The sequence below is a fragment of the Prionailurus viverrinus genome, chromosome B2 (genome assembly GCF_022837055.1).
Source record: "Prionailurus viverrinus isolate Anna chromosome B2, UM_Priviv_1.0, whole genome shotgun sequence".
Lineage (NCBI taxonomy): Eukaryota > Metazoa > Chordata > Mammalia > Carnivora > Felidae > Prionailurus > Prionailurus viverrinus.
This window is the reverse complement of record NC_062565.1, coordinates 310,006-337,011: the sequence shown is the minus strand read 5'-3', so window position 1 is coordinate 337,011 and position 27,006 is coordinate 310,006. Positions and strand designations below refer to the sequence as shown.

At 38.7% G+C, this 27,006-nt stretch overlaps 1 protein-coding gene and 1 long non-coding RNA gene across 2 annotated transcripts; one reads left to right on the top strand and one right to left on the bottom strand.

The window, feature by feature from the left end:
- On the bottom strand, positions 1-27,006 carry LOC125165167 (uncharacterized). The gene is made up of 3 exons (XR_007152000.1): positions 26,547-27,006; positions 6,003-6,142; positions 1-325 (listed from the first exon to the last, which is right to left on the bottom strand). It is a non-coding gene; the product is annotated as an uncharacterized LOC125165167 (long non-coding RNA).
- On the top strand, positions 19,348-20,307 carry LOC125165164 (putative olfactory receptor 2B8). The gene has a single exon (XM_047857719.1). It carries the CDS (start codon positions 19,348-19,350, stop codon positions 20,305-20,307), a length of 960 nt encoding a protein of 319 aa, XP_047713675.1.

The window sequence follows — 27,006 nt, the reverse complement described above, 5'->3', positions numbered from 1 at the left end:
GCCTTTGTCACTTTCCCTCCCCATCCCTTGTGGTCGTCAGTGTAGGGGTCTGTGGCTGGTCGAAAGGCAGTCCCCCAAGAACGCTCACTGAGAACCTGCGAATGTGATCTTGGAGAGGGTGTCTTAGTGCGCCAGGGCTGCCATAAGAAAACACCACACACTGGATGGTTTAGACAACAGAAATGCATTTTCTCACGGCTCTGGAGGCTGGGGGTCCAAGACCAGGGTGCCAGGGGGTGGGGGGGCCAGTTTCTGATGGGAGTTCTCTTCCTGGCTTGCAGAGGGCCTCCTTCTCCCAGGGAGAGAGCTAACGCTCTGGTGTTTCCTATAAAGACAAGAATCCTATGGAATTGGGGCCCCACCCTTATGACCTCATTTAACCTTGATTACCTCTGTAAAGGCTCTGTCTTCAAATACACTGGGGATTAGGGCGTCAGCATCTGACTTTGAGAGTGGAAATGATCACAAACATTCATTCCATAACTAAAGGGTTTTGCAGGTGTAATTATGCCAAGGGTCTAGAAATAAAATCGTCCTGGAATATCTGGGTGGGTCCTAAATCTGATGACAAGTGTCCTCATAAGAGAAAGGCACAGGGAGATTTGAGACCTGGAAGAGAAGGCCACGTGGAAAGGCAGGTGGAGAGACTTCTCTGTCGCAGCTGGGTCTGCCTGGGACAATGTGAGGGTCGTAGGGGAAGGAAGTGTTCTCCCCCTGCCTCAGAAGGAACATGGCCTATCAACACCTCAGTTTTGGACTTCTGGCCTCCCAAACTGTAAGAGAATACATTTCCGTTGGTTCAAGCCAGTAGATTTGTGGTAATTGTTTGGCAACCACAGAAACTCACATGGGGCCATGCACACCTTTCATTAGATATTTTTTGAGGAATTTGATCTTCTAGATAGTATTTAAGAAAGTTTCGTTTTCAGTGGTTCATTACGAACATATAGAAATACAGCTAACTTACATTAACTTGCATCCTGTGACTTTACTAGTTTCATTTTAAGTAAGAATTGTACTCTTTCCTTTCCAATCTTCATGGTTTATTTTTCCTTCCTTCTTACAAAATGCTAGGTGTAGGCTTTTCATGAATGCCATGTATCAGATAGAAGAAGTTTCCACCTGTCTCTACTTTTCAAGGATTTTGTTTGTTTTCAATCATAAAACAATTTGCCTTTTCTGTAATTATTGAGATGCTCATCTGAATTTTTCTCCTTCATTCTGCTAATATGGTGTATTATAGTGATTTTCAAATAATAAACCAATCCTTCTTGTATTTCTGGGATGAACCCTACTTAATCATGGTCTATCACCCTCTTTAATCTGCAAGTAATGTATTTATTGATGTATAGTTGACACACAATGTGATGTTGGCTTCAGGCATACAACATAGGATTCAACAATTCTACACATGCAATGCTCACCATGGCAAGTTAATCACTGTCTGTCACCATACAACATTATTACAATATTATTCACTATGTTCTCTATGCTTCATTTTTCATTCCTGTGACTTATTTATTTTATAACTGGAAGTTTGTGCCTTTTAATATTCTTCACCTATTTTTCCCACCCCCGTCCCTACTCTTTTGGCAATTACCAGTTTTTTCTCTGTATTTATGAGTCTGTTTCTGGTGGTAATGTTGTTGGTTCATTTGCTTTGTTTTGTTGTGTCTAGATTCCACATGTGAGTGAAATCATATGGTATTTGTCTTTCTCTGACTGACATATTTCACTTCGTATACACCTTCTAGGCCCATCCATGTTGTCATTAATGACAAGAGCTCATCTGTGTTTATAGCTGAGTAATATTCCATTGTGTATCTATACCACATTTTTATCCACTCAATCTGTTAATATTTTGATGAGGATTTTGGCATTTGTGTTCATGAAAGACGCTGGTCTGTAATTTTCTTTTCATTGTATGTCACTGCCATGTTCTTCTATCAGGATTCTATTGACCTCACTAAATGAGTTAGCAAGCACTGTCTCTCTATATTTTTAAACAGCTTATTTGAGATTGGTATTATTTCCTTTATAATGTTTGGTGGGATTTACTGATGAAATCATCTGGGCTTGGAGGTTTCTTTGAGAAAGTTCATGGTGGACACTGTGATGATGCCCCTTGAGGAACAAAGGACTTATTTCTTCAGAGTCTGAGGATGTTTTCAGCTGTTATGTCTCAGCCTGCCCCACCAAGGGCTGCCTTAGCTGAAAACCTGCCTTCTCGGGGCCACATGCTCCTAGTGACTGGTTGGCTGGGGATAAAGCCCCTGCCCACCTGAGCCATCTCCGGAGAGTTCTGCAGACCAAGACTGTCTCCAGAACCTTCTGCAAGGCCATGAAGGCCCCCTTTGACTCTGAGTCCTGGCTGTACTTCTTGCTGTCCCCAATCCCGCTTCCTTCCTTTCTGTTCCGTGGACATTGACCCCAAGGGCACTCTCTTCACAACCTGTAGCTCGTGTTCTTGTCTCATTGGCTTCCTGGAAAATCCAACCAGAGCAAGGTTTTGGATAACAATTTCATTCCTTAGTATACACAGGGCTATTTAAACCTTGCTATTTCTTCTTAGGTGAATTCTGATAGTATTTTTTTAATGTTTTTTTTTTTGTTTGTTTGTTTAGAGAGAGCACAAGCAGGGGATGGGCAGAGAGGAAGATATATATCTAGATATAGATAGATAGATAGATAGAGATATATTTCAATTAGTTCAAGTTGATGGACAGTGGTTTTCAGATACATTTTATACCATTATGATTTTTTTGTCTAGTTCTATTCATTATTGAGAGAGATGTGTTGATATATCCACCTGTGTTTGCACATTTTTCTATTTGCCCTTTAACATGTCCAACTTTTGCTTCGTGAATTTGAGGCTCTGTTATCAGTTGCACACACATTTATGACTATTGTGGGTTCATGTTTTGGTAGTTTAATCTCTGTGTAACGTCCCACATGTAGGACTTCTTGTCTTGAGATCTTTGTCTGACGTCAATATCAGGCCAGCTTTCTGTCCTGTGTTTGCCAACACTTTTACTTTCCATTTATCTGTGACTTTATATTTAATGTGCATTTCTCTGAAAACAGGATATAGATGGGTCTGGTTCTTTATTAAACATAACAATCTCTTCCTTTAGTTTGGGGTGATTTTCCATTTAAAATTTTTTTTTCAACGTTTATTTATTTTTGGGACAGAGAGAGACAGAGCATGAACGGGGGAGGGGCAGAGAGAGAGGGAGACACAGAATCGGAAACAGGCTCCAGGCTCTGAGCCATCAGCCCAGAGCCTGACGCGGGGCTCAAACTCACGGACCGCAAGATTGTGACCTGGCTGAAGTCGGACGCTTAACCGACTACGCCACCAGACGCCCCTGATTTTCCATTTTAATATAAAGTAACTTACAGTGTGATTGGGTTTGAGCCTACAGTTTTATTGTTTTCTCTTTGCCCTGTCTATTCTGCTTTTGTTCAGTTCATCCTTTGCTGCCTTCTTTAACACGTCTTCTCCTTTACTAACTTCTTAAACTACTCTGTATGTTTTTTTTTGAAGTTGTTTTAGTAGTTAAAAGACATTTTAATCTATCAGAGGACATCATCAAACAATTTTTTTAACCAGAAACAACATAAGAAACCTACAGCAATAAATTCCATCTGTCCTGCTCCTTGCTGGCCCCTTACTGTCATTCAATACCAGCTGAACACTACACAACACACTCCCATTATTTTTGTTTTAAACAATCATCTTTGAGTCTGGAAGGCTTATTGAACTCTTCTTGTGGTGGTCTTCTCCCGCGGATGAATTTTTAATTTTAAAATATCTGAAACACCCTTAAATTCCCTTCACCTTGAAGAATATTTTCACTGAATATAATACTGTAGGTCGATAGCTTTTTCTATCATCTGAAAGACGATATTTTATTGTCAGTGTTTCTCATGGTAAAGTCACTCATCGTCATTATGACTACTACTCTCTACTCAGTGTTTACTTTTGCCTGGTTTCTTCTAGGCTTTTCTAATTGCCTTTGGTTTACCATCAATATGGTGGCTACATGTGATTTTATTTTTATTCATCTTGCTTTGGGTTTGGTGAGTTTTGTTTTTTTCTTCAGTTTGTGATGCTGTTGTTCATCAATTTTGTAAAAGTCCAAGATAATGGACTAAATCAAACAATCTCTCCAGCCCTTTACTTCTCTTGGCACATTTGGGGCTTCAATTATTCATATGCTGGAAGAGTTAGTACCCTATGGAATATGTATGCTCTGCTTTATGTTTTTTGATATTGCATTTTTCATATCTAACATTTTCACTTGCTTCTTTTGCATAATGCTCATCTCTCTGCTGAAGCTTCTCATTTGTTCATGGTCTTCCTTTACCACAAAAATCTTGAATGTAATCATTATAGCTTTTTAAAAGCCCCTGTCTGATCATTCTAATGGCAAGGACATCTGTGGGTGTGCCTCTTTTGGGTGGTTCCCCTGATTACTTTTCTTGCTTGCTAATGTGACTTATAATTTGAAACTTTATTTTATGCTGGGCATTATGTCAGCTTGGGATACTATCACAAAATACTACATAATGGGTGGCTTAAACAACAAACATTTATTTCTAGAGGTTTGGGGGACTGGGAAGCCGAAGATCAGGGTCCTGGCAGATTCAGTGCCTGCCTCTTGGCTTGGGGCGGCTGTCTTCTGCTGTGTCCTCACATGGCAGAGAGAGGGGGCTGTAGACTTCGCTTCTTACAAGGACACTAATGCCATCATGGGGCTTCACCCTCAGGACCTTATCTAAAGCTAATTACCCCCCCCCCCCCCCCACACACACACACTTCCTAATACAATCCCTTTGGGGGTTAGAATTTTAGTTAACAGCCAATTAACAGGCCCAGAGGTCATTGGATGAAAAAAACCTCAGTCTCCTTGAGGAAAGACTAGAGACATTATCATAATTATGTATACAACTCTACCTTTAGCCTTGGCATTTTACAGCATACAATGGGAAAAGGGAAACATACTCATCGAATATAGACTACTGCAGAAAGAAAGGTAAGAGGTAAGAGGTGCCCCCTCTCCACCACTTCTAAATAATAAACTGAAGCTCCAGGGCAATCACAGACATTGCTACCATTAAAGGTTGGAAAATTCAGACAGTAATTCCTATCACATTACCATTCAATCCACCTTTTCCATTTCTTACAGCTTCCTTCAGTTTGTTTTTCATCAATATCTTAATGTTTTTCCATGCACAGACCTTTCATCTCTTTGGTTGAATTTATTCCTAAATATTTTACTGTTTGTGGGGCTGTTGTAAGTGGGATTGCTCTGTTAATTTCTCTCTCATATAGTTCTTGTTAGTGTTGAGAAATATAGCTGATCTCTGTATGTTGACTTTGTATTCTGCAACTTTGCTGAATTCATTTATTAGTGCTAACAGATTGTTTTATGGAGTCTTTAGTGTATACTATATATATATATATACACACACACACACACACATATATATATATATATCATACTATCTGCAAACAGAGACAATTTCACTTCTTCCTTTCCTGTTTTGAATCCTTTTATTTATTTTTCTTGCCTAATTGCTCTGGCTAATACTTTACATACTATGTTGAATACAAGTGGTGAGAGAGGTACCCTTGTCTTGTTTCTGATCTTAAAGGAAACACTTTTAGCTTTCATCACAGAGTACGAGGTTAGCTGTAGGCTTGGCATATATGGTCTTTATTACGATGAGGTATGTCCCTCCATATCTAACTGGATGAGAGTTTTTAATCATGAAAGGATGTCAAATTTTGCTAAATGCTTTTTCTGTATCTAATGAGATGAACAGAGGAATTTTAGCCTCCATTCTGTTACTGTGGTGCACCACCTCTATGGATTTGTGTGTGCTGAAGCATCCTTGCACCGCACACATAAATCCCATTTGACCATTGATCCCATTTGATCCTTTTACAACAGTTTCCCTTAATCTGTGGTTTTGCCTTGTGCAGTTTCACTTACCTGTAGGCAACCATGGTGTGAAAGCAGGTGATCTTCCTCTGATGTATATCGTCAGAAGGTCAGTAGTAGCCTAAAGCTACATCACAGAGCCTGTGTCCTTCACCTCCTTCATCTCATGTTGTGGGCATTTTATCATGTCACTGCATCACAAAGAGAAGGGTGAGCACAGCACAATAAGATATACTGAGAGAGAAGGATCACATTCACATAACTTTAGTTACAGTATATTACTATTATGGTTCTATGTTATTACTCATTATTGTTAATCTCCTACTGTGCCTAATTTATATAATGACTTTATCATAGGTATGTATCAGAAAAACATACTATATATAAGATTTTATACTATCTGGGATTCCAGGCATCTCCTGGGGGTCTTGGAATGTATCTCCTGTATATAGGGGGATACTGTTAGAATTTTGAAATCATTAATTAATTTGATATTGTTCATAGTTTCCCATAATTCACATTGGCTTCATTACTACAGTGCTTTTATTTTCTTCTTTCTTTCTCCTCTTTTTTTTATATGAAATTTATTGTCAAATTGGTTTCCATACAACACCCAGGCTCATCCCAACAGGTGCCCTCCTATGCCCATCACATACTTTCCCCCCCCCCCACCCCTTATCAACCCTCAGTTTGTTCTCAGTTTTTAAGAGTCTCTTATGATTTGCCTCCTTCCCTCTATTTATTTTTCCCTCTTCCCCTCCCCATGGTCTTCTGTTAAGTTTATCAGGATCCACAGAAGAGTGAAAACATATGGTATCTGTCTTTCTCTGTATGACTTATCTCACTTAGCATAACACTCTCCAGTTCCATCCTCGTTGCTACAAAAGGCCATATTTCATTTTTTCTCATTGCCACGTAGTATTCCATTGTGTATATAAACCACAACTTCTTTATCCATTCATCAGTTGATGGACATTTAGGCTCTTTCCATATTTTGGCTATTGTTGAAAGTGCTGCTATAAACATTGGGGTACAAGTGCCTCTATGCATCAGCACTCCTGTATCCCTTGGGTAAATTCCTAGAAGTGCTATTCCTGGGTCATAGAGTACATCTATTTTTAATTTTTGAGGAACATCCACGCTGTTTTCCAGAGCAGCTGCACCCGTTTGCATTCCCACCAACAGTGCAGGAGGGTTCCTATTTCTCCACATCCTCTCCAGCATCTATAGTCTCCTGATTTGTTCATTTTAGCCACTCTGCCTGGAGTGAGGTGGTATCTGAGTGTGGTTTTGATTTGTATTTCCCTGATGAAGAGTGATGTTGAGCATCTTTTCATGAGCCTGTTGGCCATCTGGAAGTCTTCATTAGAGAAGTGTCTATTCATGTCTTCTACCCATTTCTTCACTGGATTGTTTTCAGATGTGGAGTTTGGTGAGCTCTTTATAGATTTTGGATACTAGCCCTTTGTCCAGTAAGTCATTTGCAAATATCTTTTCCCATTCCATCGGTTGCCTTTTAGTTTTGTTGATTGTTTCCTTTGCTGTGCAGAAGCTTTTTATCTTCATGAGGTCCCAGTAGTTCATTTTTGCTTTTAATTCCCTTGCCTCTGGGGATGTGTCAAGTAAGAAATTGCTGCAGCTGAGGTCAGAGAGGTCTTTTCCTGCTTTCTCCTCTAGGGTTTTGATGGTTTCCTGTCTCACATTCAGGTCCTTTATCCATTTTGAGTTTATTTTTGTGAATTGTGTGAGAAAGTGGTCTAGTTTCAACCTTCTGCATGTTGCTGTCCAGTTCTCCCAGCACCATTTGTTAAAGAGACTGTCTTCTTTCCATTGGATGTTCTTTCCTGCTTTGTCAAAGATTAGTTGGCCATACTTTTGTGGGTCCAATTCTGGAGTCTCTATTTTATTCCATTGGTCTATGTGTCTGTTTTTGTGCCAATACCATACTGTCTTGATGATTACAGCTTTGTAATAGAGACTAAAGTCTGGATTGTGATGCCTCCCGCTTTGGTCTTCTTCACTATTACTTTGGCTATTCAGGGTCTATTGTGGTTTCATACAAATTTTAAGATTGCTTGTTCTAGCTTTGAGAAGAATGCTGGTGCAATTCTGATTGGGATTGCATTGAATATGTAGATTGATTTGGGTAGTATTGACATTTTAACAATATTTCTTCTTCTAATCCATGAGCACAGAATATTTTTTTTCCATTTCTTTAAATCTTCTTCAATTTCCTTCATAAGCTTTCTATAGTTTTCAGCATACAGATCTTTTACATCTTTGGTTAGGTTTATTCCTAGGTATTTTATGCTTCTTGGTGCAACTGTGAATGGGATCAGTTTCTTTATTTGTCTTTCTGTTGCTTCATTATTAGTGTATAAGAATGCAACTGATTTCAGTACATTGATTTTGTATCCTGCAACTTTGCTGAACTCATGTATCAGTTCTAGCAGACTTTTGATGGAGTCTATTGGGTTTTCCTTGTAGAGTATCATGTCATCTGCAAAAAGTGAAAGCTTGGCTTCATCTTTGCCAATTTGGATGCCATTAATTTCCTTTTGTTGTCTGATTGCTGATGCTAGCACTTCCAACACTATCTTAAACAACAGCAGTGAGAGTGGACATCCCTGTCATGTTCCTGATCTCAGAGGGAAGCTCTGAGTTTTTCCCCATTGAGGATGATATTAGCTGTGGGCTTTTGATAAATGGCTTTTATGATGTTTAAGTATGTTCTTTCTATCCTGACTTTCTCGAGGGTTTTTATTAAGAAAGGATGCTGAGTTGTGTCAAATGCTTTTTCTGCATTGATTGAAAGGATCACACGGTTCTTATCTTTTCTTTTATTAATGTGATGCATCACATTGATTGATTTGCAAATATTGAACCAGCCCTGCATGCCAGGAATGAATCTCACCTGATCATGGTGAATAATTCTTTTTACATGCTGTTGAATTCGATTTGCTAGTATCTTGTTGATAATTTTTGCATCCATATTCATCAGGGATATTGGCCTGTAGTTCTCTTTTTTTGCTGGGTCTCTGTCTGGTTTGGGAATCAAAGTAATGCTGGCTTCATAGAATGAGTCTGGAAGTTTTCCTTCCCTTTCTATTTTTGGAATAGCTTGAGAAGGATAGGTATTATCTCTGCTTTAAACGTCTGGTAGAACTCCCCTGGGAAGCCATCTGTTACTGGACTCTTATTTGTTGGGAGATTTTTGATAACTGATTCAATTTCTTTGCTGGTTATGGGTCTGTTCAAGTTTTCTATTTCTTCCTGTTTCAGTTTTGGAAGTGTGTGGGTGCTTAGGAATTTGTCCATTTCTTCCAGGTTGTCCAGTTTCTTGGCATATAATTTTTCATAGTATTCCCTGATAAATGCTTGTATTTCTGAGGGATTGATTGTAATAATTCCATTTTCATTCATGATTTTATCTATATGGGTCATGTCTCTTTTCTTTTTGAGAAGCCTGGCTACAGGTTTATCAATTTTGTTTATTTTTTCAAAAAACCAACTCTTGGTTTCATTGATCTGCTCTACAGTTTTTGTAGATTCTATATTATTTATTTCTGCTCTGATCTTGATTTTTTTCTCTTCTTCTGCTGGGTTTGGGGTGTCTTTGCTGTTCTGCTTCTAGTTCCTTTAGGTGTGCTGTTAGATTTTGTATTTGGGATCTTTCTTGTTTCTGGAGATAATCCTGGATTGTAATGTATTTTCCTCTCAGGACTGCCTTCGCTGCATCCCAAAGCGTTTGGATTGTTGCATTTTCATTTTCATTTCCTTCCATATATTTTTTAATTTCTTCTCTAATTGTCTGGTTGACCCATTCACTCTTTAGTAGGGTGTTCTTTAACCTCCATGCTTTTGGAGGTTTTCCAGATTTTTTCCTGTGGTTGATTTCAAGCTTCATAGCATTGTGGTCTGAAAGTGTGCATGGTATGACCTCAATTCTTTTACACTTATGAAGGGTTGTTTTGTGACCCAGTATGTGATCTATCTTGGAGAATGTTCCATGTGCACTCAAGAAAAAAGTATAATCTGTTGCTTTGGGATGCAGAGTTCTAAATATATCCGTCAAGTCCATCTGATCCAATGTATCATTCAGGGCCCTTGTTTCTTTACTGATCCTGTGTCTAGATGATCTATCCATTATTGTAAATGGGGTATTAAAGTCGCCTGTAATTACCACATTCTTATCAATAAGGTTGCTTATGTTTGTGATTGTTTTATATAGTTGGGGGCTCCGTATTCAGCGCATAGACATTTATAATTGTTAGCTCTTCCTGATGGATAGACCTTGTAATTATGATATAATGCCCTTCTTCATCCCTTGTTACAGCCTTTAAATTAAAGTCTAGTTTGTCTGATATAAGTATGGCTACCCCAGGTTTTTTTTTAATTCCAGTAGCATGATAGATAGTTCTCCATCCCCTCACTTTCAATCTGAAGGTGTCCTCTGGTCTAAAATGAGTCTCTTGCAGACAGCAAATGGATGTGTCTTGTTTTTTTATCCATTCTGATACCCTATGTCTTTTGATTGGTGCATTTAGTCCATTTACATTCAGTGTTATTATTGAAAGAATAGGGTTTAGAGTCATTGTGTATCTGTAGGTTTCATGCTTATAGTGATGTCTCTGGTATTTTGTGGTCCTTGCAACATTTCACTTACAGAATCCCCCTTGGGATCTCTTGTAGGGCTGGTTTAGTGGTGATGAATTCCTTAATTTTTTGTTTGTTTGGGAAAATCTCTATCTCTCCTTCTATTCTGAATGACAGACTTGCTAGATAAAGGATTCTCGGCTGCATATTTTTTTCTGTTCATCACACTGAAAATTTCCCATTCCTTTCTGGCCTGTCAAGTTTCAGTAGATAGGTCTGCTATTACCCTTATGTGTCTACCTTTGTATGTTAGGGACCATTTATCCCTAGCTGCTTTCAGAATTCTCTCTTTATCCTTGTATTTTGCCAGTTTCACTATGATATGTCATGCAGAAGATCAATTCAAGTTATGTCTTAAGGGAATTCTCTGTGTCTCTTGGATTTCAATGCCTTTTTCCTTCCTCAGATCAGGGAAGTTCTCAGCTATGATTTGTTCAAATACACCTTCAGCCCCTTTCTCTCTCTTCTTCTTCTGGAATTCTTATGATATGGATATTATTCCATTTGATTACATCACTTAGTTCTCTAATTCTCCCCTCATACTCCTGGATTTTTTTATCTCTCTTTTTCTCAGCTTCCTATTTTTCCATAATTTTATCTTCTAATTCACCTATTCTCCCCTCTGCCTCTTGAATCTGTGCTGTAGTCACCTCCATTTTATTTTGCATCTCATTTATAGCATTTTAAAATTCCTCATGACTATTTTTTAGTCCCTTGATCTCTGTAGCAATAGATTCTCTTCTGTCCTCTCTGCTTTTTTCAAGCCCAGCGATTAATTTTATGACTATTATTCTAAATTCTTCTTCCATTATATTGCTTAAATCGGTTTTGATCATTTCGTTAGCTGTCGCTACTTCCTAGAGTTTATTTTGAGGAGAATTATTCCCTTTCATCACTTTGGGTAGTCCCTGTGGTAGCTCCAAACTGCAGGGCACTTCCCCTGGGCTCTCCAGAATAACTTGTGTTGGTGGCCGGAGCCGCAGTTAGACCCAATGTCTGCCCCAGCCCACCACTGCGACAACATTCAGACTGGTGTGTACCTTATCTTCCCCTCTCCCAGGGGCAGAACTCACTGTGGAGTGGTTGGCCCCTATCTGGGCTGCTTGCACACTGCCAGGCTTGTGGTACTGCTTCAGTGGGATCTGGCCAGGGTGTATTAGAGGGGTGGATCTGCAAGGTGCACCGGGGCGGGGGTGGGGGCGGGGGCAGGGGAGAGGTGGGGAGAGGCAGGCTTAGGCTTAGCTCGCTTTGCCATGGGTGGTCCCCTGCAGGAGGGGCCCTGCAGCACTGGGAGGGAGGCAGTCCCATGAGAAGGATGGATCTACAGAAGCACAGTGTTGGGCATTTGTGCAGTGCAAGCAAGTTCAGTGGCAGGAACTCGTTCCCACTGGAATTTTGGCTGGGATATGGGAGGGGGAGATGGCGCTTGCCAGTGCCTTTGTTCCCCTGCCAAGCTCTGTCTTTCCAGGACTCAACCACTCTCTGTCCCAGCGTCCTCTTGCCCTCCTCGTTCTCCGAGAGCAGAGCTGTTGACTTTTAACATTCCAAATGTTAAGTACCGCTGGCTGTGGGAACTCACGAAGTCTACCCCTCCACTTTTTGCAAGCCAGACTCAGGGGCTCTACCTTGCTGGGCAGGCTGCCCCTCCACCACCCTGGGTCCCTCCCACCAGTCCGTGTAGCGCATACCACCTCTCTGCCCTTCCCACCCTCTTCCCTGGGCCTCTTGTCTACGCTTGGTTCCAGAGAGTCCGTTCTGCTGGTCTTCTGGCAGTTTTCTGGGTTATTTAGGCAGATGTGGGTGGAATCTAATCGATCAGCAGGACACGTGAGCCTAGCGTCCTCCTATGCTGCCATCTTCCTCTCTTTTTCTTTCTTTCTTCTTTCTCTTTTTCTTTCTTTCTTCTTTCTTTCTCCTTTCCTGACTGGTTTTTTCATATGATCTGTCTTACAGCATATAGATTTTTTTTCTTCTGCTTGATCATTTCTGCTATTACTTTTTTCATTTCATTAATTGTAATACTCAGCTTCAGCAATTTTATTTGGTTCTTTTTTATGATTTCTGTCTCTGTTGAATCTCTCATTTTGTTCATGTATTTTTTCCAATTTCATTGCATTGTTTAACTCTGTTCTCTTGTAGCTCACTGAGCTTCCTTAAAACAATTATTTTGAATACTCTTTCAGGCAGTTCATATATCTCCACTTCTTTGAGGTTGGTCACTGGAAAATTGGTGTCATGATCCTTTGGTGGGGTCATGATCCTTTGATGTTTCCTACTGCTTAAAGTCTGGTGTTTCTGTCTTTGCATTTGAAGAAGCAGTCACTTCCTCCAGTCCTTACTCACTGGCTTTGAGAGAGAGAGACCTTCATTGGTCAATCTAGCCAGGTATTATGAGGCTCTCAGAACATTTCTGTGGATGCTTCCACTCTTTACTTCCTGTTCTCCCTTGGCAGGTAGAAAATTATTAAGATTGTATGTCTTCTTTTTGTGGTCAGTCCCACAAAAGCATGCTGAGTGCTGATAACCTCCTGTTTGTTTTCCCTGGGCTGGTGCCCTGAAATGCTCATGGTTGTGAACCTTCTCCCAAATCAACAGAGTCAGGCTGGCTTTCTGTGCTTCCTTGCTAGCCATCTGCAAAGGTCACACTCATCATCCATGGGAGTGTGATCTGGGAGTTGGCCACAGGGTGTGCAAGGGCTGTGCTTGAGGTATATAGAGCATTAGGGATACCCAGGGGTCAGTTTGGGGTCTCTGCAGATGAGGAAAGATGAATACTGAAATATACACACATGAAATAAATGATGTTTGGCATTTGTTCAAAAATAAGTATTGACGTGGTTAAGGGTTATAAATTAGACAAATTGGGCCATATATTTATACTTGTTAGAAGCTCTCTTATGGATACATCAGATCTATTCTGATTATTCTCTTATATTTGCTTATCTTTAAAAATTCCCAGTAAAAGTTAAGACAACTCTATTAAAAGAGTAAAAATATTAGTTACAGAATTGGAGAAAATATTTCTAGTGCATTTATTTTGTAAGTACATGTATCTAGAATATATAAAGAGCTCCTAGAAATCAGTAAGACAAAGATAAAATCTTATAGAAAAAAATGGATAAAAGAACAGACATTTTACAAAAGAGGGTATATAAATGGCTAATTTGAAAAGTTGTTCATCCTTTCAGTCATTTGGGAAATGAACATTAAATCAAAATAAGATACCCCTTTCATGCCAAATAGAAAGGATACTGTTTTCAAAAGCTGATGTTACCAATTCAAGAGGCTACGAATGGTAGAAATGAATGTTTATAAATGCTGGTGGGAGAATAAATTATCTTGACTACTTCAGAAACTAGTCAGCAGTTTGTACTAAAAATAAATAATCTCAATACCATCTAAGCCAGAAATTTTACTCCTAGGTATATACCCAAAGAAATGTATAAATTTGTTCACTGAAAGACATGTACAACTGGATATATCCATATTGTAATACCTACCAATACAACTTTCCAAATATAGTAAGAATAAATAGATTGTATCATATTCATAAATATAGAAGCATACAGTAATATGAATCAATGAACTAATGGTACATGTAAAAATATAGGTGAATCTTGCAAACACAATGTTGAGATACAAAATAGTATATACCAGATGAATTCAATTATGTAAATTTCAAAACAAAGCAAATATGACTTATAATTTCAATAATAAAATCATGTTGGAGGGGCTAGTGACTTGGATGAGCCACACAGGGAACTTTTGACTTGGTAGATATATTCTCTCTTGGCTCTGTGTGTGCTTACAGGAGTCTTTATACTCTCAAAAATACATGATCAAAATTCATTGAGCTACACTTAGGAGTTTTACATTTTTCTGCATGTATAATTCAATGGGAAAAATGTAACAAGAAAGGTCAAACCACCCATGACAACCAAAAAAATTCCTTTTATATTGTTGCCAAAGGGCCAACCCCCTAATGTATAAAGAGCTCCCTAAAATCAAGAAGAAAAATATTTACAAGCTAATAGTGAAATGGGCAGCAGCATCTTCAAGTATGGGCAGATATTTCACAAATGGTTAAATGGCCTTCAAATATATAAAAAGAATATCAGTCTCATTCAAAATAAAAAATGCAAAATAAAATGGCAATAAGATACCATTTCTCAACTATCAGTTTGAAAAAGAAATCCAATTAACTAAAAATAAATGAATCAAAATAAAGACACTTATATCTTTAAAAAAATAAAATAGAGTATTTACAGCCCAGAAAAGAAAGAAAGAAAGAGAAACAAAATCCCAAAAGTTGACAATATACTATATTGGTGAGGCTCTAGGGAGAAGTAAATGATGTATTTCATCTTAAGCTCTAATGAAAAAATAACTCGCACAAAGTAAACACTAAATATTCACTTTAATATTTACAAGTTAGGTATGTATAACTACCAAGAGGGACTATGGATTTAAAATTCAATCCAGAGAATATATTTTTTCCTACAATTCTCAGCCCTCAAGGAAGCATTGATTCCTTGTGGGAAAAAATAACTATTTCAATAAAATGACCCTAAGAAAGTTATAGTTGGATCTGAAATTTTCCTTGAAGCTGGAAAGTAGCTTAAGTGTTCATAAATATAGAGGTAGAAAAAAATCTGGGGAAGAGCTAACTCTGAAATGCAGGATTTATTCTATAGGAAGGAGAACCAAATGGCAGAATTCAGGAGGATTAATTTGCTTTGCAAACCACTTCTGATACTAGTTTTTAATATTTTCCCCATGGCCCAAACTCCTTTCTCCATGAGTTTTGCTTAATTGCAAATGGGAGATTGGTTCCCTAATGTCAAAATTTCTAGCCCCAATCCTATAGTCACATTTCCTGAGGATTAAAAGACAGGGAGACCCCAGGTACCCCTGTAATATTTCAAATGGTGGAGAAGACAAGGAGATTTCGGGGAGTGAAACATGACTTTGGACAATGCCACAAACCCAAGAGGTAAGGGCATGAGGAACATCAGAGACACTTTCAGAGCACAAGGAGCCTCAGTTCTGAGAGAGGGAAATTACTTTTACTGATTATGCTCTCCTTGACCTTAGAGACTGAAATTTTTCCTTACTGGAGGTCATTTCAACAACAATGGGTTTGTCTTAGGGAAACAGGCTACAGAGTACAGCAGAGGGGAGGGATGATCATGGCATGTGGATTAAAAATAATTTAGGAATAAAACTTATTTAGAGTAAAAGAAAAAGAATAGTGATATTCAAATATTTAAGTAACAAGAGTAAAGTAAGGTGCTGAGTTTAAGTTGGACAATTTTTTTTTTTTAATTTTGGGATTGTTACTTATGGGAAGGTCTAACGACAGTTGTGGGAAATTATGCTGGGCAATTCTCTGGAAGCATGAGTGATCTCTTCCCCCAAAACAATGTAGACTTGGTAAGACGTCTGCTTAGAGGTTTGGGAAATGACCTCAATAATCAAGTGTATGAACCCCTATTTACCAAGGAACGATATTACTGCATGTACATGATTAGCAACCTGGAAATGATTACCAGTGGTTTAGGGACACTACAAACTCATTTTAGTGACACAATAGTCCAGGAAGTTTGCTGGCATGCACGGTATTATTACACCCATTAGGCATCATAAATGATACAAAGAGATACACTTTTTTTTCAGGACCATTTTAATTATGCCTCTTGGTCACCACTCCTATTCTACTAAAGATAAGGAAAGAAAAAACATTTCACACTATTTGACACTAAGAAATTATGCACTTAAAAATATACTTTATACTAAGACAGCTTGAGGAAAATTCATTTCAAATGATTGTTGTGAGGTATTTATTTAATGTAATTTAGATGAATTAGGATGTAAACATATTTCTGAATACATCTTCGTGATTCTTAGTCTTTGAAATCTGTCTCTTGTATTATTATAAAAGTTCTTTTTAACAATTATTGTTTCCAGGAAATGTCATTAAAATCAAAATTTTCCTTTTCCTTCCTTTCTTCCTTCCTCCCTGTCTCTCCTTCTCTTTCTTTCTTTCAAAAAGAGTAGTGAATAATATCCTTTGAAGGTGTGGACATTACAACTGGCTCAGACTAAATTTTGAATTGGGTGAAACTTCAATTCAAGTTTGGAGACTTCATTTATATTTTCACTGCCTTTCTTCCTTCAGGTCAACTTGTCTGGGTCTCAAAACTTCTCCGCACCATCTGAAGGTAGGACCCCGGCCCATACTCAGAAGCTTTTATAGGCTATGCGATAACTTCTCTTTTCCCTCATATCAAACAAATCACAATATGAGTGGTGAATGATGTATCTATGGGAACAGTGTACATTTTATCAGGATAATAATTTAACCCAAAGTACCTAAACTTTCATTATTCCTTCCTGCCTATAAAATAATTCTGCATATTTGTACTATGGATATGATTAATTATAAATAAATTGATGACTAAAGTATTTTAGTGGTCATGGGGAGATACGTGCCACAATAAAAACAATTAGGATTTAAATCCTTTATTCTATCCACCTCTGTGCTGTTTTACATCAACTCATTGAATCTAACAACCCTCATGTGAAAATTACCTGAGTCAATTGTTCAAGGACAGTAAACTAATAGTATAAAAATAGAATATATGTGGCCTCTACTCTCAGTGACTGCCTCTTTGAATGACTTAATCAATACTCTGGAGTGAGAACATTTAAAGCACAAAATCAGTAGATTGTATAGCAGTAAAAAAATTAATAACAAGCACCAGGAGTTCTAACATATACAATAGCAAGACCATGGCATATAGCTCGGCAAGGACTATTCAGTATTACCAGAACAAAGTAGGATTACACAGGGCTGCTCCTTGGGCCAGATGTCTTGTTTAACATCCAGTGTTTACTGGCTAAGTATAAAAAGAACGCCTAATCACTGAATAAAATTTGGAAATGCAGAACACAATTATATAATGAAAACTATTAATAATCCCAAAGTCACAGATAATCTAAATTATCATTCTTGTAGTGTGTTTTCCAATGCTTTTGTATGCTTACATTTTCATATATTTCAGCAATATTTGGAAAATATTTCATATTTTATATTAGGCCTGCCCATATACTAAGACATTGTAAGCATCATGAATAGGTATTACATATTTAAAATTAATTTTATTGACTATGTAATAATCTAATCAATGGATACATGATCTTTGACATTTCTCTGTTCTGAAACATCAAGCTTATTTTTTCTAATTTTCCCATAATGTACATATGGCAATGATGTTTATCCTAGCATGTAAATATTTTTGTGCATTTAATCATACATCTAGAATGTTTTCTTAAGGAGGGGCTCCTGGGTGGCTCATTTGGTTAAGCGTCTGATTTTGGCACAGGTCATGATCTCATGGTTTGTGGGTTCGAGCCCTGTTGTCAGGCTCTGTGCTGACAGCTCAGAGCCTGGAGCCTGCTTCAGATTCTGTGTCTCCCTCTCTCTCTCCCTCCCCTGTTTGCACTCTCTTTCTCTCAAGAATAAATAAATGTTAAAAAATTAAAAAAAAAAGAAGTTACCTTCTCTAAAAATTAAAGTGTTTATAAAAGCCCTTCACTCATGGAATCACTTCTTGACTGACAATTATTATCTTAATAGTAATACTTATATTTATGTGATGCATTGTACGTTGCTCAAAGTTTGAGTATAACATTCCTGAATTATATATTTGCTTGACACATAAGGAAAATGAAGCACATGCCCAGTATGTGTGTGTGTGTATGTGCAAGGTCATATATTTGGTAATGATCACATCCAGGACTCACACTGGAGAATCTATATAATGTTCTTCACAGCTCTGTCCATTGTGTAATCACAGTTTCCAGAAAACAGAAGATTATATTATACTGAAGCTTTATTACAGGACAGCCTGTTTTGAAAATCTTTGTACTTGGAGGTGTGGCTTAATGGAAGGAACAGTGAGGCCATCCATGAATACCACACTTTTTTTTAGTTCATGATATTTGATACAAATACAAAAGTGTTTTTGACATAAGTAAACTAAGTGAAAATGTTTGTGCTATTAGTCCTAGCTGTGTTACCTCCTACTAATTACCCTTTGGCTAAATATCATGATAAATTAATTCCATGAGTGCATTACCTTGGGTCCTTGGGGTTTTAGCCATATTGACTTAATTACCAGAAGAAAGGAGAATTTACCTTCACTGATAGTGACTTTCAAGAGTGGTAATTTTACATGCTATAATAGAAATCCATTAAAAATCAGCAAGAAAAATGAATTGAAATGAATTAAGTTAGAAAAAATTGAGTAAATTAGAGATTTATTGAAGCTCCAATGTCTCGGTTTCTCCCAATCCTAACAGATATGATACCTTCTTTCTGTAACAAATAATTAGTAATGCCTCTTTACTATCTTGATCTTTGCAATACTCCCACTTAGCAAACTAAATGAAGGTCAAGGATTAAAACATGGTTGTTAAAAAAAAACAAAAACAAAACAAAACAAAACAAAAAACAAAACAAAACATGGTTGTTAAGATACAGATATGTAATTGTTAATTCTCATTATTCTTGCTGAAGTTATAAAATGCAGTATGTTAATTATTTTCTCTGTTTCACATCCCCTGCCCAGCTTCTGTGTTGCTTGTAAGTCCACAAGCCAGCATCAGGTTCTAACCACAGGATAACAAAGCTCCCAGGATTCTGACTGTGTTGTTTCTGGCAAGTAGTGTTCCAGAAATGGGAAGATTCAACAACACCTTTTCTCACCCCGATGGCTTTGTTCTGGTGGGCTTCTCTGAATGGCCCAGACTAGAAATGGTTCTTTTTGTGGCTGTCTCCACCTTCTACATAATGACCCTCCTCGGAAATTCAGCCATCATTTTCTTGTCACACCTTGATCCCAGACTCCACACACCCATGTATTTCTTTCTGGCTAATCTCTCTTTCTTGGACCTCTGCTACACTACCTCCACTGTCCCGCAGATGCTGGTCAACATACAGAGCCACCGGAGAAACATCAGCTACACGGGATGCATAGCTCAGCTTTTCGTCTTCCTTGGCTTAGGATCCACTGAATGCATACTTCTCTCAATAATGGCCTTTGATCGTTATGTCGCTATCTGCCGGCCTCTCCATTACATAGTTATCATGAACTCGCGGCTTTGCCAACAAATGGCAGCGGTGGCTTGGGGAACAGGTTTCAGTAACTCCTTGGTGCAAACAGTGTTAACTTTCTTGTTACCTCGCTGTGGTCAATATCGGGTAGAGAATTTCTTCTGTGAGGTACCTGCCATGCTTCAATTATCATGTGTTGATACACGGACCAACGAAGTCGAGATGTACGCAGCTGTGGTCATCATAAAAGTTATCCCCGTTGGATTAATTCTGTTCTCTTACATCAACATTGTCAGAGCAGTGGTTGGGATCCAATCTACTGAGGGTCGCAAGAAGGCCTTCAACACATGTGGGTCTCATCTGCTGGTGGTCGTTATGTTCTATGGCTCAGCTATCAGTGGTTATGCATATATGGCGCCCAAGAGCAATTCAGCCAAACTGAAGGGCAAGCTTCTTGCTCTCTTTTATGGACTTGTAACTCCAATGCTTAACCCTCTTATCTACACCTTGAGAAACAGGGATGTGAAGGGAGCAGTAAAGAAGCTACTGGGGAGAGAAGAGCAGGGGTGGAGCACGGCTTAGGAGAAGGTGGTTCCTTGCAATTCGTGTTCCTCACTCCCAGAATGCCTGCCATGGACGCCATCACCACGGTCCCAATAGCAGTGGCTGCCTGTTATTCCTATTACCTTTGTATTTCAGAGGAAATAACATGCTGACTATTCTCCCCCTAAAATAATGAAAGAGCTCTAAAAATAGATAATGAATATTCATAGCTTTTGGTAAAGTATTGCATTTGTTGCCATGCTGTCTTTTCCAATGAAGTCTTAAAATTAATAACCAAGTAAGTTTTCTTATCACACGGCACATTAAAACTGATGATTAAGGGGCTAATCTTGAGACTTGTTTAAAAAACAGGAAGAGGACTGTCTGAAATAACTACATTATGCCACAAAATTAGAAGAATGCCCTTATACTCAAGAGGGAACTTCATTTCCTCCACCCATATTTTCTTGTGTTGTCAGTATAGCTGTTGTACCTCTGACCTCGTTTTAGTCAATATTAGAATGAAGCATCCTCAGAGAGCCACGTCCATGCTATGAGCATTGACACAGTTCTGGAAAAAAAGGCGTGGATGTATAGAGAGCTCTCTGCAAGACCTCTGCCTGTTTGTTCATTTATCTGACCCTTCCAACAGCCTCTTTTAGCATATTTTAAAAATTCAACATGTTCTCATATGGAAGTTTTTCCTCATGGCCAATATACAGACAACATGTATATCTCTCAGCAATGGCTTTTGATCTGAAAACACTTGTTTCCCAATCAGTATAAATTTTATTTTTGGTGCTCAATCATCTTTATCAGCATTCTCAGCAGGCAAAATAAAAAAATAGACATTTTTCTCCAAAATGAAAAGCAAGAAAGCATATAAGTTCTGCACACAGAATAGATATCCCCAACGCCATGTGTTTAAGGATTTTTTTTTTTAATTCTGGTTAGCTAACGTACAGTGTAATAATAGTTCCAGGTGTAGAATCTAGTGATAGAACACTTCCATACATCACCCAGTGCCCATCACGACACATGCCCTCCTTAATCCCCATCACCTGTTTCCCCCATCCCCCACCCAAAGTTCCCTCTGGTCACCAGAAGTTTGTTCTCTATAGTTGAGAGTCTGTTTCTTGGTCTGCCTCTCTCTCCCCAGTTCTGGTTTCATAGATTCTACATTTTATGTAACCACTGCTGGATGAAAGGCCTACCTCGAGGCAAGGATGTGTAGGCTTGACACAACCAAATATCTACTATGAAAACAGCCCAAACATCGAAAGAACATTCCTACTCTCAATATGTCTTATTAAATTTTAATTACTTCTCTTCCTATCTTCTTGTGCAAGTTATGGTTTCACATTTGGAACAGAGGGAAAAAAATGACCACATCTTCATCTGGGTAAATTTACAGCAGAAGAATATGAGAAAGCATCTACTCTCAAAGACTGTAATGTACAAGTTATTTTATTAGTGGTGACACACAGTGGTCCTTTCTACCTATGTCTGAGCAGTGGGTATATAGTTCAATTCTCCTGAAGAGTAATGAAAGTGAGCTGTTTGAAGATGTGACAAAATTTCTGACATCTTTTTCTATCAAAGACTTCATTTTTGGAGGAGTAGATTTAGATCTACAGCAAAACTGAGAGATTCAGAGAGACCCCCCCGCCATGCCCCTGCCCCTCTGCACACAGCCTTCCCCACTATCTACACCAGAGGGGACACTTGTTATAACTGATGGACCCACACTGACACATCGTTATCACCCAAAGTCCATTATTTACATGAGGGTTCACTCTCAGTGTCCATTCTGTGGGTTTAAGATAAATACACAATGACATGTACCCACCATTATAGTATCATACAGAGTGTTTTCACTGCCCGAAACGTCCTCCGTGCTCCACCTGTTCATCCCTCCCTCTCCCAATGCCAGGCAAACACTGAACTCTTTACTGTCTCCATAGTTTTGCCTTTTCCAGAATGTCATACAGTTGGAATCATTATGGTATATAGCCTTTTCAGGCCAGCTTTTTTCACTGAATATGCATTTAAGTTCCTCAATGTCTTTTTACGGCTGGATAGCTCATTTCTTTTTAAAAAGTGATGAATCATATTCCACTGTGTGGATGGACCACAGTTTATTTATTGATTCACCTACTGAAGCACATCTTGGTCCTTGCTTCCATGATTTTTCAATTACGAATCCAGCTATGATAAACATCCATGAGCAGGTTTTTGTGAGAACATACGTTTTCAACCACTTTGGGTAAATACTAAGGAGTGTGACTGCTGGACCACATGGTAAGAGTATGTTTAGTTTTGTTAGAAACCACCAAACTGTCTCCCAAAGTGGCTGCGCCATTTTGCATAACCACCAGGAATGAATGAGCGTTCCTATTGCTCCACATCGTCACACACACTTGGTGTTGTTTGTGTTCTGGATTTGGGTCATGCTAATTGGTATATAGTAGTATCTCACTGCTGCCTTAATTTGCATTTACATAATGACGTATGATGTGGAGCATCTGTTCATACGCTGATCTACCATCTGTTCCTTGCTGAGGTTAAGGTTGTTGGTGCACTTGCTAATGAGGTTGTTCGTTTTCTTAATGTTGAGTTTTAATAGCTTTTTGTATATGTTGGATACCAGTCCTTTATCAGATATGTCTTTTGCAAACATTTTCTCCCAGTCTGTGGCTTGCCTTCTCATTCTCTTGGTCTGTCATTCCTCTTCTATCCCAATATAAATTTCCTCATTTTTTCTAATATGTATATGCTTGTGTGTGTGCCCTATGTACAGGTGTTGTATTTCAGAAGTGTATACAGGATGAGAAATCACGTTTCAGACATTACAGACATTGTATTCCCAATCCTCTCTAAGGGATCATTACTATCCACCCTCCCTAAGCATTTACGTATCTTATGTTGTTTGTGACTTGATAGAGGGGGTAGGGAGTAGGTTTTGTGATTGAGTCTTGGTTTTTCAAATACACTGATCTTTTCTGGATTCTATCTTTATGTAAATAAAGTTGGTATTCAAGTTGTTTGGCAGAATTAAAAAGAAAAGTTAGTGGGTTTTACCCCCATTTACAGGCCTGATATGTATCACATGCAGAAAGGTAAGGGCTACCGAGCAGTGTCTAGTCTGATAGTCTGTTGTGACCTCAGGGTGTAAGAGGTGCAGGATGGAGTATTTCAAAGGATCTTGTGTGTGCATGGTCCCGAACTTTTAGGCTTCATTTCTTGGTCACATATGGTAACTATAACCCTGGGAAATTTCCATTAAAATGGTTGGTTCTTCAATTTTTTGAATTTTTTTAAGCATAAAGGACCTTCCCTTCTTCTGAGACTTTTACAGCTACCCTTTATCAGATTAAGAAAGTTCTCTTCTATTGTTGGTAATGCTAGGTGTGTCTTTATGTTAACATAAATGGATGCTGTATTTTATACAGCTTTTACTGTCTAAAGAGAAAAAAAAGACTTCTACATCTATTGAAATGATTATATAATTTTCCCTTGTTATTTTTTCTAATATAATATATTCTGTTAACTGACTTTTTAACATTAAAAAGAACTCTGAATTCCTAAAATAAAATCAACTTTGTTATAGTCTGTTTTCCTTTTTATAAATTGCTAGATTAAAAATGCTAATTATTAGCTGGAATTTGAGATTATGCTCATGAGGGAGACAGGCTTGCAACTTTACCTTCTAATCGAAGTCAGAGGATTTGGATTACTTGATATGAAGATTTATTATAAAGAGACAGCAATTATGGTCTCTTATGGGTGTAGGAATACACACAGAAAACAGTGAAGTACAGTAGAGGATCTAGAAACAGACCCACATGAACCTGGACGTTAGGTTTATAAAGAACTTGGCAGTGGAGAGGGGGCATGGCAATATTTAATAAGATAAATAGTACTTTGTCTATCCACATAAAATAAATATTGACACTTTGCCTCAGAAACTACTTCCCCATAGAGTTTAGATATTATAAATTTGAATGGCAAAATATTAAACCATCTTGGAAAATAACCCTGAAGAATATGATCATGATCTTGGGGTCGGCAAAAGTTTAAAAAAACCTAATGCATAAGTAGCACTAACTATAAAGGCAGTGACTGATAAATTAGACTACATTAATTCTAGAAATGTCTGCTAATCACAAGATACCATTAAGAAAGTGAAAAGGCAAACCACAGAGTGAGAGAAGATGTTTATAATACAACTTCAAAAGCTAGACCAGAATATATAAATAGTTGAAAATCATGAAGAAAAAGACAAATGACCTAATGAAAAATGTCCTGAAGTGCTTCACAAAAAATGAAATGACCGATCAATATACAAAAAGATATTCACCTACATTAGTCACCAAGGAAATGCAAATTAAACTCACAGTTCAATACCACCGCATGCTTACAGGGTTACCTAAACTAAAACAGACTGATAGTTCCAAGTGTTGGCAAAACGTGAATAGATGGAATTCTCATCCATGGCTGGTGGGAGTCTAACTGGCTTGTCCATCTTGGAAACCAGTAGGCAGTGCACCTACTAAAGCCTAGCGTATGCATATCTTAGCACCCAGGAATTCTGCTGCTACAGATACTCAGAAAATAGCTCAACTAAAATGCTTATGCAAACAGTATTAATAACAAAACCAAACAGAAATTGCCAACTATTCATCAGTAGTAAAGTAGATCGATAAAATTGTAATATATCCATACATATAATACTATACAGCAACGAAACAAAGCCTCACTACCTGCAACATCCCAGGTGAATCTCAGAAACAAGTCAGATGGAAAGATTAGTACTACATGTTTGGACGCACGAAAATTTCAAAAACAGGTAAAACAAACTTTGTAGACATCTGGATGATGATTACCTTTGGGGAGGAACGTGGAAACAGCAAATGGGATGGATATGAGGGGGTCTGGAGGTGGGGTAACATTCTAGATTTCCATTTGGAAGTGGTTGAATGTGTTTTGTTCCCACTTTGTGGTAATTCAGTTAGGTTTAGTGTTTTCTTCATTATGTATGTTATACTTTATAAAACAATTAAGAATCCATGTCAAATGGGATAAGCTGATAGTATACTGTTACTTGTAAAACAAACAGGACGCCTTTGCATTTCAAGAGGAATATTTTCATTATCTCCCTCTTTATGAAGACAAGGAATACTGATCTGTTTGCTAAAAAAAACTCTTATTTATAAAAATGGAAAATTGTATCAACTCTTGTGCACATTAGATCCATAAAAGTAATAGAACATGATTTAAAATAGAAACCAAAGCGTTCATGTACAACAAAGGAAATAAAGACGTGCCACTAAATATCATTAGATCACTCCAGAATGCTCACTGATGAGAAATCCTAGTAGTGAACTGATTCCCTTTGAACGTGGTGAGATATCCTTCTGTGCTCATGTCCCTTAACATAGTGACATTGGTTTCCATCAGTTTTTTATTAAAAGATGAGCTGGCTTAAGGTTTGGGAAATACTAAATGTTGATTTACACAGCTATACAAAACCCTCATTTTCCCGAATCAATTTGTCCAATTTGCAATGACTTGACTTATCTTACGTAAGGAGGCGTGAAGGAGCACTGATTCCAACTCTTTCATCATTTAAAGACTTTAGCAAACCAAAGAAGGCTGAATGTGAGAGACCGGGGATTCAGTTTCTTTTCATTTTTGTTAACACCAATACAATTTTGTTACAATACAATACAATTTTGTTAACACCAAAAATATCTGTTGGAGAACCTGGGATGCTACCATACACTTTGGCACACAAAGTCCATTTTGCACACCGACAATTATTGGGCCTGCCCTGAATCTACATTTAAAAAGTCAGAGTGTTGGGGGGAGGAACAGAGTCCTGAGCTTCAGGCTGGGAACACTCACAGTCGTACAGACACAACGCACAGAGAAGATTCAGCAAAAGTCAGAGAGACAGAAGACTAAACCTCTCACCCTGGGACTCCCGGGCCAGAAAACAGCCCTGCTAGACAGACAAGAGTCCTCACACAAGTAAGCACACGCACTTACACGAATCAGATTCACCCTTCGCCTGGCTGCGGCCGAATTCCCAAGATCTGTCACTGGACAGAAATCACTTAACACTCGAAATGTAAAGGTCACGACTGAAAATCCGGTCTGCTGGCACCACTGCGGACACGACTGGCTGTGCACCATCAAAACATCAACGGAACGCTAACTTGGCAAAGACTCAGGTGTACATGCAAGACCTAAAACAGCTCAACAGGGAAACTCACCATAACAGACTCGGGAGGGTGGCTGCAGCCGAGGAGGTTCCCTGCAGACCACCTGTTTCCGTTGGTCCAGCGTGGTGTCCTGGGGCGTGGCATCGCAGGGACCTCCAGGGATGCACTGCTAATTAGCTCAAAGACGTCCAGCTCATCAACGGCACACTATTTATACCGGAGATCAATCAGGGGACTGATTTAACTCGGCAAGGCCAACACTTACAGAAGAGAAAGGGCTGAGACCCGAGCAGGTTGACTGGGGACATTCTGGACTGGTCACATCTGCACTGCAGGTCAACAACTGGCTGGCAGGTGACACAGGTGTGTGTCAGGAGACGCAGCAGAGAGACGGCAGGAAGCAGTGTCGGCTGCCTGTGGGTCTGATCCTGCAGCCGGCAGCCAAGGTCCTCTGATTCGGGCTCCCTGTGCCCAGTCTTCAGCGCGAACCTGGCCAGGTCGGTGCCCTGCG